Here is a 14,618-nt window from a genome sequence, read left to right on the forward strand (position 1 = left end):
CAAATGCTATGCATTTTGTCCTAACTTAATTTGATTGTGTTCAATCCACTTAAATAAGTCAAATTGAAGTTTACTTAATCCGTTTGTGTTGAGATTACATGATTGTTTTGTGTTGCTTTGGGCTGGCTTGTTAGTTCCCAGCATGCTTTGCATGGCTTAATCAAGAGAGAGTAAATGTTGTTATTTTATAGGTATAAGAGTTATTTTATGTATTTTTGAGCAAGCTAAGGAAGGAACATGAATTTGAAATTGAAGTGAATTAGTGAATATATGAAAGTGAATGCATGAATCATGTCACAGAGCCAATTCCCTTTGAGACTACTTAATTGAGTGACTTAAAATGCATTCATTCCATGTTGAAGTAACATAAAGAAAGTATGTTTGTTTAACTTAATTGATTCATGTGGGACTGATGTACACAATGAAATCATGTAAATCCCACACGCTTTTTTTCTTCAGTGAACTGTGTGCCAAGGGCAAATGTATGTGTCTGATGTCTTTTGCTGAGAAGCATGAAGCATCCCAATAAAAGGTATTGGAACAGTGATCTGATAGCAGTTCTCGAGTCAACAGCACTACATAGCAGTTCTCTCTCGAGTCAAGAGTCGGTTAATGGTTATAACAGTTCTCGAGTCACCAGTACGCTGAACTGAGGAAACAGAATGAGGGACGAAAATAATGTTCGTTTTTTCATGGTTTCTCATGGTTTATGTAAAAGAGCGAGTTGATTAAGACTTAGTTTATTCACTATATATGCTTTAGACATGTAAAACATCAGCGTTTCAAGTCATTATTGTGTGCTTTAATAATAGAATTGCGTATATGCAGCATCATTGTGTAATTATGTAAACAGATTGGTCTGAAAGAACCAGTTTGTGGAAAGTCCAGACTTCCCATCACTATTTCTGAATAAATAAATATTTGTTTAGCGGTGATTAAAATTATATACCGACCAAATGAAACATTACTATTTTTATTGTTTAAAAATTACACTCATAAAGCCTGCAATTATTTGATAATAATAATAATAATAATAATAATATTGTAAAATATTATTACATTATTACAAATTTAGAATAATGGCGATGTATTTTAATGTACTTTAAAATATAATTTAAGCAAAGCTGAATTTTCATTGGCCCTTATTACTCCAGTTTTTATTGTCAAACCATTCTAATACGCTGATTTATTATCAATTTTGGAAATAGTCATGCTGCTTAATATTCTTTTATGACCTGTGATACTTCCACATCAGCATACACTGAAAAAAAGTGATTTGGATTTACATTTAATTGTGTACATCGGTCCCAAATGAATCAATAGCGTTAAACAAACATACTTTCTTCATGTAACTTCAACATCATGGAATCAATGCATTTTAAGTCACTCAATTAAGTAGTCTCAAAGTGAATTGTATATGGCTCTACAACATGATTCTGGCATTCAAATTCATATTATTGAATGTTACATAACTAAATTATAATACTGCACTAGCTAGTTGACTCAAGTTTAGCTAGCAATAGCATACATTAGCATCTTAGATGCTAAGCATTAAAAGCTCCTCCAGCAAAGCCATTATGACATTAATTGTTTTAGTCCACATCCTAAGCACATGCTCCACTCTTCTCCACAATGGTAACCCACAATCATTTAAATTAAATTCAAATTTGCGGGGAACTATAACAAGCCCTGCAGTTAATGCAACGCAAATCATATATATATATATATATATATATATATATATTAGTGTATTATAATGATTTCTGAAGGATCATGTGGCACTGAAGACACTGAAGACTGATATATATAAAGATATATAAATTACAAATTGTCCTTTCCACATCCTTAATCTAAATCATTTGTCAAATGATGTCATTTAAAGGCAGCCAATCATGATGTCTGTTGACAATATTTCCATTTTGGTTGCTTTATTGTATGAAATGAAAACATGACACTCCCTATATAAGGAGAGATGTCTTAAATGTTTGCATAATACTTTGTTTAATGGGAAATTTCATGTTTTATTTTCTAGTGATAGAATATGTCTACGAGCTGTTTAATTAATTCAATCAAAATTAAAAACAAAGAATGAAATGAAATGAATTAAAACTGAATTCATAAAGTGATCCCATAATGCAAACCTTCTATATAAAGCACCTGACAGGTTCTATTTAGAAGAACCTTTCTTCATCTTTTAGGAGTTTAGGAATCCTAGATACATTTCTTAAGGTACATTTTACACTGATATAAAAGCGGCTAGAAGACAAATGAGTCGCGACAGGTTTCTCTAGTACAGGGTTTCGGTCTCTCATTTGAAACATTCGCAGCACTCAGAAAGAGAGTTGAGCTATATTCTTAAACTTCAACTTAACGCATGTAAAACTTGTGTTTTATGTTTTATTTACTCGCCAAAGCCTATTTCGACTCTCATTTGGTGCTCGATGTCTGTGTTGGCTGTCCCCAGCTGATTCTTTGTGACTGGGGAAAATGAGACGGACAGGGATAGAGCCGTCAGCTGGAGAAAACAAACATCAGAATGGCATCTTCCAAACCGCATGATTTATTTCGCAGTTAATGTTGGAACAGCATGACAAATCTGAATAGTTTGTAAGGCACAGGACGTCGTGATGAGGGCAGACGCATATTAGGCCTAATCTGACGTATGAGCGACACTTGATATGATCTACAAGTCCAGTGTGACACAAACTCTGTCTGCACGCAGAACGGCTTTCAGTTTCAGAATAATCCTGCTCTTTTGCTCTCTCCATCTCCGCCTCGCCTCTTTCCAGGGCTACAAAGGTCAAAATGACGCACGGAATCCAACACAATACTCTCTAGTAGAGAAACTAATGGCTTCTGCCGACAAAAAACACAGACTTTTGATTATTGTCCACATTGTCTTATGTTGGCCTGGTCTCACATAGCCAGACTTTTGACTAGCAGCATAAACTATTCTGGCCAAGATTCATCCATCTGACCGACCATCTGACCAACATGTTACGAAACCAAGTAACAGTTTGTTATACTCAACGCTACTCTTAAATAGTCACTATGCAGTTGTTGGAAAAATATGTTTCAAAAATAAAATAATAATAATAAAAAAATACCATTAATAACAGAAAGTAATAATATAATGACTCGGTATATTGTTATGCTGGTAATGTTTAAATAATAAAATAGAATTAAATAATAATAACAATACATAATATAATAACACAGTGGTGTTGGTATGCTGGTAATGTTTAAATAGTAAAATAATAGTAAAAAAATAAAAATAATAATAATTAACATAATGACATTGCAGTATTTATATGCTGATCATTTTTGAATAATAAAATAATTATCACATCCAAAATAAAAGTTTGTGTTAACATAATACGTGTGTGTGTACGGTGTATAATTATTATGTATTTACAGTATAAATACACAATATTAAATATATGTTTTTCTTAAAATATATGCATGTGTTTTTATACTATTTATACTGTATACATCATTATATACACCGTACACACATATATTATGTAAACACAAACTTTTATTTTGGGTGTAATTAATAAATTTGACAGCACTATTAAATATTAATATGCTGGTGGTAATGTTTAAATAGTGAAAATGTATATTTACAAATAATAATTCACAGTTTTTGTTTTTGTTTAGAAACTGTTATGCATAAAACTCACACAAAATAACAATTTGTAGACTGTAGAATTACTGTCCATCCAACATTAATAAATACTAAATGTAATTTAGAACACAAAGCGCGATGTACAGTTATTCATGTGAACTAGTTTACTGGCCACTAGGCATCTCAAACTAAATTCTGGTTACTTTGAAGATTTGATGGCACTAACCTTGCAAATATGAAAAGCAAAGGTCTTCCTCAGCAGTTTTATCAACTTCGTTTTCAGGAGTACTACATAAACTTGCGTAAAGCAGCCAATCAGATTTGAGCTTGTCAGATCGAGGAGGCGAGGGAGGGGAGTGGAGCGGAGAGAAATGGCTTGGCTCACTTTAGCTGGGCTCACACACAATACACTATGTTGAGATATTTCTCTTTGTATTACTGATGGCATTTCCCAGCCGCAGGCTGCAGTGCAGAGACAGCAATAGCTACTTTAAAAGATGTTTCCAGCACAGCACTCATCTCATCTGGAACCAACAAAATCTCATTTTCTTGTTCTGTATTCTCTTGCTATGCTGGTAACAATCATATCTATCTACCCACACTGACTTAGATCACACACACACACACCGAGTCAAGGGCTATCAGGATTACTAGCATCTAATTTTACGATCATCGGTTCATGGCTAGAGAAAGCCAGAGCCTACACTTGAGAAAAATTGATTTCTGATTTTATTTGAAGGTAAATACACATTTTTGAACTATATAATATAATATAATATTGTATTATATAATATTATATTATTTTATATTATATGAGTGAAGTGAGGAAATCAAACCTCATCTTATGTCCACTTTACTTTAAAAAAAAGATTTTTTTTGTCTATTCTCAATAGATTTAGACTACAACATATTTCACATTTCTGAAACATAATTAAACACAAAATAGCACTGTAAACAGAACTGTATACACAGCTATAACCCTTGAAAACAACCAAGAACTATTTATAGACATTACAACACACACACAATTACAAGTTCCCATTCCTTGCCAAAGCCTATAATTATATGTGGGTGAAATAACTAATGGCCACACCGCCAAACACAGTGACCACTTCCCCAAACACTGATCACTCCCCCAAACACAGTGACCACACCCTCAAATACAATGACCACTCCCCCAAACACAATGACCACTCCCCAAACACATAAACCACACCTCAAACACAATGACCACACCCTCGAATACAATGACCACTCCCCCAAACACAATGACCATTCCCCAAACACAGTGACCACACCCTCAAACACAATGACCACTCCCCCAAACACAGTGACCACACCCTCAAAAACAATGACCACTCCCCCAAACACAATGAACACTCCCCCAACAGTGGCCACTCCACAAACACAATGACCACTCCCCCAAACACAATGACCACACCCCCAACAGTGGCCACTCCACAAACACAATGACCACACCCCCAACAGTGGCCACTCCAAAAACACAATGACCACTCCCCCAAACACAATGACCACACCCCCAACAGTGGCCACTCCACAAGCACAAAGAACACTCCCCCAACAGTGGCCACTCCACAAACACAATGACCACTCCCCCAAACACAATGACCACACCCCCAAACACAATGACCACACCCCGAAACACAATGACCACTCCCCCAAACACAATGACCACACCCCCAACAATGGCCACTCCACAAACACAAAGAACACTCCCCCAACAGTGGCCACTCCACAAACACAATGACCACTCCCCCAAACACAATGACCACTCCCCCAAACACAATGACCACACCCCCAACAGTGGCCACTCCAAAAACACAATGACCACTCCCCCAAACACAATGACCACACCCCCAACAGTGGCCACTCCACAAGCACAAAGAACACTCCCCCAACAGTGGCCACTCCACAAACACAATGACCACTCCCCCAAACACAATGACCACACCCCCAAACACAATGACCACACCCCGAAACACAATGACCACTCCCCCAAACACAATGACCACACCCCCAACAATGGCCACTCCACAAACACAAAGAACACTCCCCCAACAGTGGCCACTCCACAAACACAATGACCACTCCCCCAAACACAATGACCACTCCCCCAAACACAATGACCACACCCCCAACAGTGGCCACTCCACAAACACAATGACCACTCCCCCAAACACAATGACCACTCCCCCAAACACAATGACCACTCCACAAACACAAAGAACACTCCCCCAACAGTGGCCACTCCACAAACACAATGACCACTCCCCCAAACACAATGGCCACTCCCCCAAACACAATGACCACTCCCACAAACACAATGACCACTCCCACAAACACAATGATCACTCCCCAAAACACAGTGACCACACCACCTAACACAGTTACCACACCCCCAACCACAGTGATCAGACCGTCAAACACGATTTCTAAAGAGGAACGGAGGTCTTACGGGTGTAGAACGACATCAGGATAAGTAATTATTGAAAGAATTTTCATTTTTGGGTGAACTAACACTTTAATATTCACAGCTACCATTTGATAATACATTATATTATAATATTCTAAAGAAAGCAGTGACTAAAATCATCTGAAATATTAACTTCGATAAATTCACATTAGCCAATTAAAAGCACAGACAATATACTATTTTGTAAAATGAACAGGAAAGAGGAACAAACTGTATAAATATGTTTCATCAAGGTATCAGTGAATGGAAAAACCCCTGAACTAGTTTTGGAGTGACCTGCTTTTCTCTGTCTCTGAGGGCAGCAGTCAGGTTACGGAACATAATATGGAGAGTTTTGTGTCCAGAGAATCCATTTTAAATCCTGCCTCCAGACCTTTCAATGATTAAAATGATCTGAACAAAAGAAATCATACACTCTTGCACATTAAGTCTCAAAAGCACTTATTTCTCAGTCTTACAACACATGCTGTCAAACTCTAGGCCTTGTCAGTACAGTGAATCGTTTCAGGAAATTCTGACAGAACACAATCCCTGTAACCTCTGACTGAAGGTCATGAGGTCATTGTTAGGGTTTACATAATCAGTACTCACTGACTGCCTACGTACAAGCATAAAATTCAGATTTTGCAGTTCATAAAACACATTTTCACCCAAATATCAGAGGCAGCAGTTCTCTAAGGAATGTGCTCTGCATTCAAACCTTACAATAATGAAACCCTACAGCAAAAAAGCCACAACACTGAAGTAATACATTATTAAACTCTGCTGCACTATTTTACAGCATTAAGTATTAAAAGTACTTCAATGAAACCTACAGTGCAAAAACATACTGCATTGGGACTGTAAAGTACTGAAATATTACAGCATTAAAACTGTACAGTACTGAAATCACACAACTCCAACATTTTTACAGTGCTAAAACTCTACAGTACTGACAAGTTACAGTATCATTGAAGTACTGTAATATTACAGTATTAAACACTACAGTACTGAAACATACAACAATTAAACTACTGACATTTTACAGTGCTAAAACTCTACAATACTGACATTTGAGATGATAAAATACTGAAATATAACAGTATTATAATGCCATAGTTTTGAAATCACACAACAACAAAGCTATAATACTTGACATTTTAATATTGGTAAAACTTTATAGCAATGACAGTTTACAGTATTGTGCAAAGTACTGAAATAGTACATTATTAAAATGCTACAGTACTGAAATCATACCACAAAACTCTATAATAGAGAAATTTTACTGTGCTAAAGAGTATGTAAAGGGAAACACTACAAAATTGAAATCATAAAACAATAATACTGACATTTTACAGTACTACAACTCTACATTACTGATATTTGAGACTGTAAAGTACTGAAAAATTTCTGAAATCACACAAAAATGAAAAGTATACTGAATTTTTTTTTTTACTGCTTGTTCAAATTGCATAATTAAAATGAGCTAAAGCAACAATTGCAATTGTTCAAATCCATTTAAATATAAATCAAATTGAAGTCAAACTTAATCTGTTTATGTTGTGTTACATGAATGTGTTGCATTAACTGAAACTAGGTGGGGCTTGTTAGTTCCCAGCATGATTTGCATATGGCTAAATCAAGAGCGAGTAAATGTTATTTTATGTAAAAGTGTTTTTTTTTTAAATGTATTTTCGAGCAAAATGAGAAAGGGGGAGACTTGATTGTGTTTAATAGAGTTTATTCAATTATGTTGGAATTATTAGAAGAATTTCAATGATTGTGGGTTACCATTGTGGAGAAGAGTGGAGCATGTGCTGGAGCATTTAAGATGTTAATGTGTGCTAGTGCTATAGCTAAAATTTAGTCAACTAGCTAGTGCAATATTATAATTCAGTTGTGTAACATAAAAGTATATGAAATTGAAGTGGAGGAAGTGTTGAAGTTACATGAACAAATTATGTTTGTTTAACGCTATTGATTCATGTGGGACCGATGTACACAATTAAATCATGTAAATCCAACGCACTTAAAATTTTTTTTTTACAGAAATTAAATGTATGATTACAGTGCTTTAGCAACACCAATAAACTCTCTAATACTGACATTTTACAGTGCTAAAACACTGCAGCACTGACATTACACAGTGTTATAGCACTGAAATTTTACAAAACTGCATAAACTACAAAAATGCATCGCTACAGTACTGAAACCTAAAGCAATAAAACCTTACAAAACCGAAACCATAGGGTTCTGAAATCTGACAGTAATTCCAACAGTGCTGAAATCGTACAGTACTTGTATTAAAGTGATAGTTCACCCAAAAATAAAAATAAAATGTGATGTTTATCTGCTTACCCCCAGGGCATCCAAGATGTAGGTGTGTTTGTTTCTTCAGTAAAACTCAAATGAAGATTTTTAACTCCAACCGTTGCTCGTATAATGCATGTCAATGGGGTGTATTTCTATGAGAGTAAAAAACACACAGGCATACGAATTAATATTAAACCCTGTGGCTCGTGGCTATACATTGATATCTTAAGACACAACGATTGGTTTCTGTGTGAAACCTAACAGTATTTGTAATTTTTTACCTCATAGCAGACGAATCTCATCTTATATTCCCAACGCCATTACTTCCACCGAAGAAGGTCAAAATACCGGCACGATCATAGATATGTGTACATAGATTCTCATTCAACCGATATATATATATCTTTAATAGTTATAATAGTTTAATATCTATCTCCCATCTACATCTTGGATGCCCTGGGGGTAAGCAAATAAACATCCAATTTTCATTTTTGGGTGAACTATCCCTTTAAGTCCTCTTTAGCTTCACTGTTGGGATGAGAATTGATCATGTACTGTAGCATCTGTGTGGAAACCAATAGTATATTTTTATCCTGTGTCTCGATTACGACTTCAGTAAACAGAATTGCCCAGATGAACACTCAAAGTGAGATCAATTAAAAGCATTTAGCTTATGAACAAGGCAAGTTAAGAAAATGCATGGCAGCAGAATATGGATGGACAGCAGAATTTCAATGCAGAGCAGCTTGAACTTTGGACAAAAGTTTGCTGTTTGTGCCAAGATGTCTCATCACAATCTTCAAGAGAATAAACCAGCACGGGCTATTTTACAGCTCAATGACGTTATATTATTTCAAAATCTAAGTATGCATGCATGTGTGCCAACTCCTGTACCTTCTGAGTGGGTTCATAAATATCTAACGCTGGTACAATGATCCTGCTGTAAATGTGAGGATAGATGGATTTTATTTTCACAAATTCTCTTCAAACATCTCTCAGAGAGATAGAGTTGCTATAATGCCGTGTACACAAATCAGATGCAGAATGTAACTGAAAACATCAGCTGTTTCTCAGAACAGATCAGCATTATAGAGCAGAGCTCTCAAATTACCAAACAGATACATTTTACAACCTCAAATTTTGTCTATATACATTTCTTGGCAGTTATTGATGCATGGAAAGACCTTTTCAGAGTTGAGCGACTCGTCTCTCCCTCATCCACGCACTGCTCTGCATGTTTAGGGGACTAATGATGCCTGCAATGAACTGTAATTGGCTCCTTCAAGATCAGGCAGGTAGCAGTCCTATTATGAGACCAGAAGCATCACGAGCCGGCTTTGATGTAATGGTCAGGTATTTAAATTTATAAGGATGGGGCGTTCATCATCTGAAGGAGCATCGAATGTAGCGCAGCCAATGTAGACGGCTTCACTGATTATAAAACGGAAGCCATCTAGTCGTCGCATTGAAGTTCACTATATAGGGAATAGGAATTGAGTGCTTGTTTGTTGTCGTCACGAAACAGGTTTCCTTAACCAGTAATCCTTAAAGGGGTGGTTCCGTGGTTTTTTTTCTAGGCTTGGTTGTGTTTATGGGGCGCAGTATAACATGTCTTAATACTTCTCTTTTTTTTAAAGCTGTATTTTTCTAATATTTTCCCTTTATTCCACACTGCTGTCTCCACTGTCCTTTGAACGGCTTGTTTGCTTCCTGCTTCTGTGAAGCCCATCCCTCTGAATAATGCAATGGTCTTAGATTGGTTAGATGGCCAAATGTAGTTTCCTGTATTTTTATTGGCTGAAGTGCCAAGCACAGGTTGTCCGGAAACGCCACGCCCCTTCCCATTACGGGCAGAAGTCACATCTGCGGAGACTAGCGAGGGTTTATGATGTCACCAACCAGGAAGAAGCTCGTTGTAGTCCAAACCGGCCATTTTTGTAGGCAATAAACTGCCGTAACTTTAAAAGACAATATCTCCGTTTGCATTGAACTTTCAGCGCTGTAACTTTGCAGATACAGTTTATGCTCGAGCAGCAACATTACACACTAACTAAAGTTAAAAAAGTGAAATCACATGCAACCACCCCTTTAATATTCACAGCTACCCCCTTTAAAATACATATTATCATATTCTAAAGAAATCAGTGACTAAAAGCATACGTCTTTACCACTCAAAATTGTTTTTGCATATAATTTTATGAAATAAGACTTTTTTTAAAAATTAAAGACAATGCAAAAAGCAAATAATATAATTTTGTTAATCAATTTTTAGTTTGTTAGGTAAATCACGAGTTTACTGGCACGAGGGCGGGGCAACCCGTCACTCACATGAGATCGACCAATAGCAAACCACAATTATCTAATCAATTCCCCACAGACAAAATCAAGCCCTGCCCTACATTTTTCTTGTTTGAGAAGCCGTTTCTCTCAGATATCACTCACAACTTCCATTTCATATAGACTTTAAAACATATAGATGGAGATTTATCCATGCACATTATTTTATTCATGTGTCCTCATAATCTTGAATTAAAATAACTTCTCCCTCTTGTAGCAATATATTTTCTGTTCTCTGATGATGTGTTTACTGGGGCAAGGTCGACCAATAGCAAACCATAACCATCCAATCAATTCCTCACAGACAAAATCAAGCCCCGCCCTAGATTTGTTCTTGTTTGAGAAGCCGCTTCACTTGGATATCAGTCACAATAGAGTAGAAAACACTTTCACAACTTCCATTTCATGCAGATTTTTAAATATATAGATGAAGAAGGTCTGTCCCGAGGCATCACATTTTCATGTTCTTGGCATTAAAATATTTGAAAAAACCTCTGCCCAATGTGCTTTAACATTTCAAATTTTAAAATGCATATTAGGCTACTTCACTGCAACCCTAAAGAAAAGGGATCAAATTAAAGGGCAAAGCCAATCTCAGAAAATAAAAATTGATTTGTGGTCTGGATTTAAGGATAAATTAGTAACACCTGAGTGAGTGATAATCTCAGTTTGAGACCCCTGCCATAGGGGAAACTACACATGTAAACACTGGTGTGGAAATAAGCAGAAAATCTTTACCAACGGTGTGTTTTACGCAGGCCCAGGGAACCAGCTAGAGGTCAGGAGGAAAAGCAAAGCTCTCAAAAAAGTGTTTTCCGAGGGATCATGAGGTTGTTTGATTGATTTCCTTTAGGTAGATCCTCCCATATCATCCCAATAGACAAACTCAGTCTAAAGACAATTTAATTAAGAGGCAGATGGCAGCAGGGGAGATAATCCTGCAGAGTTTGATGTAATTCGGGGATGATTAAAAACCCATCGCTGCATTCCCCAAAAGGAACGATGGCCTCACTTTGACCACACCGAGGGTGCGAATCAGAGATACCCACAGGCCCCTCCTGCGGCTGAACTAATCAGATGGGCTCATCTGGAATTACCACTCGAATTTTGCATAAGAAAGATCGAGTCAGTGTTCCCTCGTGACCCGAGGAGGTACCTGGGAATTCTGTTCCTACACGATAGAGCCATTTCAGGCAAATGTAATCACGTAGCCACTTGAATAATGGTGTGCCTTTGCTTTGGCTTCATTTACACTCTGTCATAATGTCCGTATGATTAGCAACATCTCACATAGGGTCTATTTTTGAGGCAGGATATTTATAAAACCAGAATATTTAAAGCGGTCACAGGCTGGTTTGGAACCACCCCAGATTTATAATCACTGCTGGAAATCTAGAACCTACATATTACAACCTATTTGTCACCATATTACTGTTGGATTACTGTCAGCTGTGATTAAATTCAGAACAAATTTTGAGCATTTAAGTGCTTCATGATGAAAACCAACAAGAGCATTTTGCATTTTACATCAGCAAAAATTATGCACATTTTGGCACATTAAATCAGCGAGCGAGTTAGAGTATGCCACATTAGGGAAGAAAAATCATATTATTAATTAATATCTCAACTGTTTCTCCTATAAATCAGTGAGATTAAATGGAGAGCAAACATTTGCATATGCTGTTCTGAAAAATGCCCTAATGTGTTTGAGAAGAGATCTCAACTAACTCTCAGATTTGCCAAGACACCAAAGTCTCACTCTAAAATTAGCTGGGTTCTGCCTGTTGGGTTATTTTCAAATTTTTCACTGCTGGGTTACCTAGACAGTAGAAACAATGCACCGCCTCACCAACTACCCAGCCTGCTGGGTTATAGTAACCCACTGAGAGCAACTCCACTAGAGTCCAGGACTCTGTCCTAAGAGAAAACTTCCGGTGATCTTCCTGAATAACTTTAAGGTGTGTATTCACTTGTATATCTGTACAGACAAAGACACGTCTTTTAAATTACATTTAGCTACCACTATTTGCTCCGCTAACATTATTTCACATCGGCTAGGTTCGCTTACGTTGCAGACTGAGTGAGAGATTCGGCGCGGCCATATTGAATAATCATCAGCGGGTGTCACAACAACAACACAAGAAAAATGGAAATAATAACTATTTACGAGGTAAAATTAACCCAGCTTTTAGTCAAAATGAACTGACATTGGGTTAAAGTGTGCAACTAAAATGTGCTCCTATCCCAGCATGTGTTCTGTCCAACTGGGCCAACTTAAAGGGATAGTTCACCCAAAAAGTTAAATTAGCCCATGATTTATTCACCCTCAAGCAATCCTAGGTGTATATGACATTCTTCAATCAGAGTTCGTAGTTTATCGTTGCTCTTCTAAGTGTTAAATAGGGGTGTCCCCGTGTCGACTAAGGATTTACACATTCAAAACAGAATGGTCGACAGATAGTCGAATCATCTGTGTGTGTGTGAATGAGTTGGGAGGGGTAAAACAACTTTTATTTTCCTTTAGACACTGCACACAGCAACAACTTTTGTTGTCAACTGACAGAAAACTGACAGACGAACTGACAATGGCTTGCTTATTTAGGTTTAAATAGGTAATGTGGTGAACAAACATTTGTAAAACGTTCTCATAACATTTTAAAGCCGCGGTCGAAATACAGAACATCACACAAATATATAAAAGAACATTTTGATAAATAACCCCCCAAAAAAAACCTGCCTAGAGAGGAAAAGTACACTTTGAGTGTGTTTACATGAATGTTCTTAAGCTGATTGTGCCTAAAGTGCAGCGCCGCGTCTCCGCTATCTCACACCGCCACCAGACGCATACATTATATACACACAAGCTCAATTTTGAATCGACTTCTGACAGAAGAGCTAAATGTGTTCAAATTTTAAAGATGCGGCGTGGTGCGAAGTTCAGCGCCCTTTTAAGGGGTCGCACACCGGACGCTAAGCTCAGCACCGCGCCACGTCTTTAAAACATTGAGCATATTGCCTAAATGGTATGATCCTCGTTTCATAACACCGCAAAGATTCGACCGTGAGATCGGTGGTCGAATCTAGCTCCGCATATCGATGCATTGAATCTTCGACTGTTCGGGGTCACCCCAGTGTTAAATATGGATTTTTTCTTACACAAACCCATCGATTCGCTTCAATAGGCCTTTATTAACCCCTGTGTGGAGCACTTTTATAATGGATGGATGCACTTTTTTGGGAATCAAATTTTGGGCTGTCATTCACTTCCATTTAAGAGCTTGAAAGAGCCAGGACATTTTTAATATAACTGATTGTGTTCGTCTGAAAGAAGAAAGTCATACACACCTAAGATGCAAATCTGGGTAATTTTCACTTTTGGGTGCACCATCCCTTTAACCCAGCGAACATTTTTTTTTAGCTTAACTGATCTGCTATCCACATTAATTTGATAGCTCTATGTCAACAATTCTCTCATGTTTCGTCCAAAACAGTTCAACGACACCTAATTGAGAACTCCATTGAGTCTTCTGAGCTCCAAAAGAGCTTTTGCACACTACTCCAGCAAACATTGTCGTGGTGTGCGTACTCTGAGGAGTCTGGTCACCAGTTTCCCGCTCCAGCTCACGTTACCGCCCTCCAGATTCATGCATGTGTGGCATAATCTCCAAACTCTTTCCGTTCCCCTCACCACCGGCTACAAATCTCCTTCCCAGCAGCCTCCTCACCGCCCGAGAAATGTCTTCACACTGCCGCCTCTCAGAGGGAAAAGACTGACCTTGACGACGAGTCCCCTCTCTTAAACGCAGATTACACCAAATCTTTCTCCAGCACACATGCTTCCAGAAATCCATTTTTCCACCTCTGATG

At 37.5% G+C, this 14,618-nt stretch overlaps 2 protein-coding genes across 7 annotated transcripts in view; one reads left to right on the forward strand and one right to left on the reverse strand.

Moving 5' to 3' along the window:
• Positions 1-14,618, reverse strand: part of lingo1a (leucine rich repeat and Ig domain containing 1a) — a 116,292-nt gene that overhangs the window by 35,615 nt on the left and 66,059 nt on the right. The window contains exon 5 of one of the 6 annotated variants that reach the window (XM_067435890.1): positions 8,460-8,566. The exons of the other annotated variants lie outside the window; for them this stretch is intronic. The gene's annotated coding sequence lies outside the window, so the exon portion shown is untranslated. The remainder of the gene's footprint in view (positions 1-8,459; positions 8,567-14,618) is intronic. 6 annotated transcript variants of the gene reach the window in all.
• Positions 5,233-5,733, forward strand: LOC137065036 (uncharacterized). The gene has a single exon (XM_067436602.1). The coding sequence runs from the start codon at positions 5,233-5,235 to the stop codon at positions 5,731-5,733; it is 501 nt and encodes a 166-aa protein (XP_067292703.1).

This window comes from Pseudorasbora parva, chromosome 25 (genome assembly GCF_024679245.1).
Source record: "Pseudorasbora parva isolate DD20220531a chromosome 25, ASM2467924v1, whole genome shotgun sequence".
Taxonomy (NCBI): Eukaryota; Metazoa; Chordata; class Actinopteri; order Cypriniformes; family Gobionidae; genus Pseudorasbora; species Pseudorasbora parva.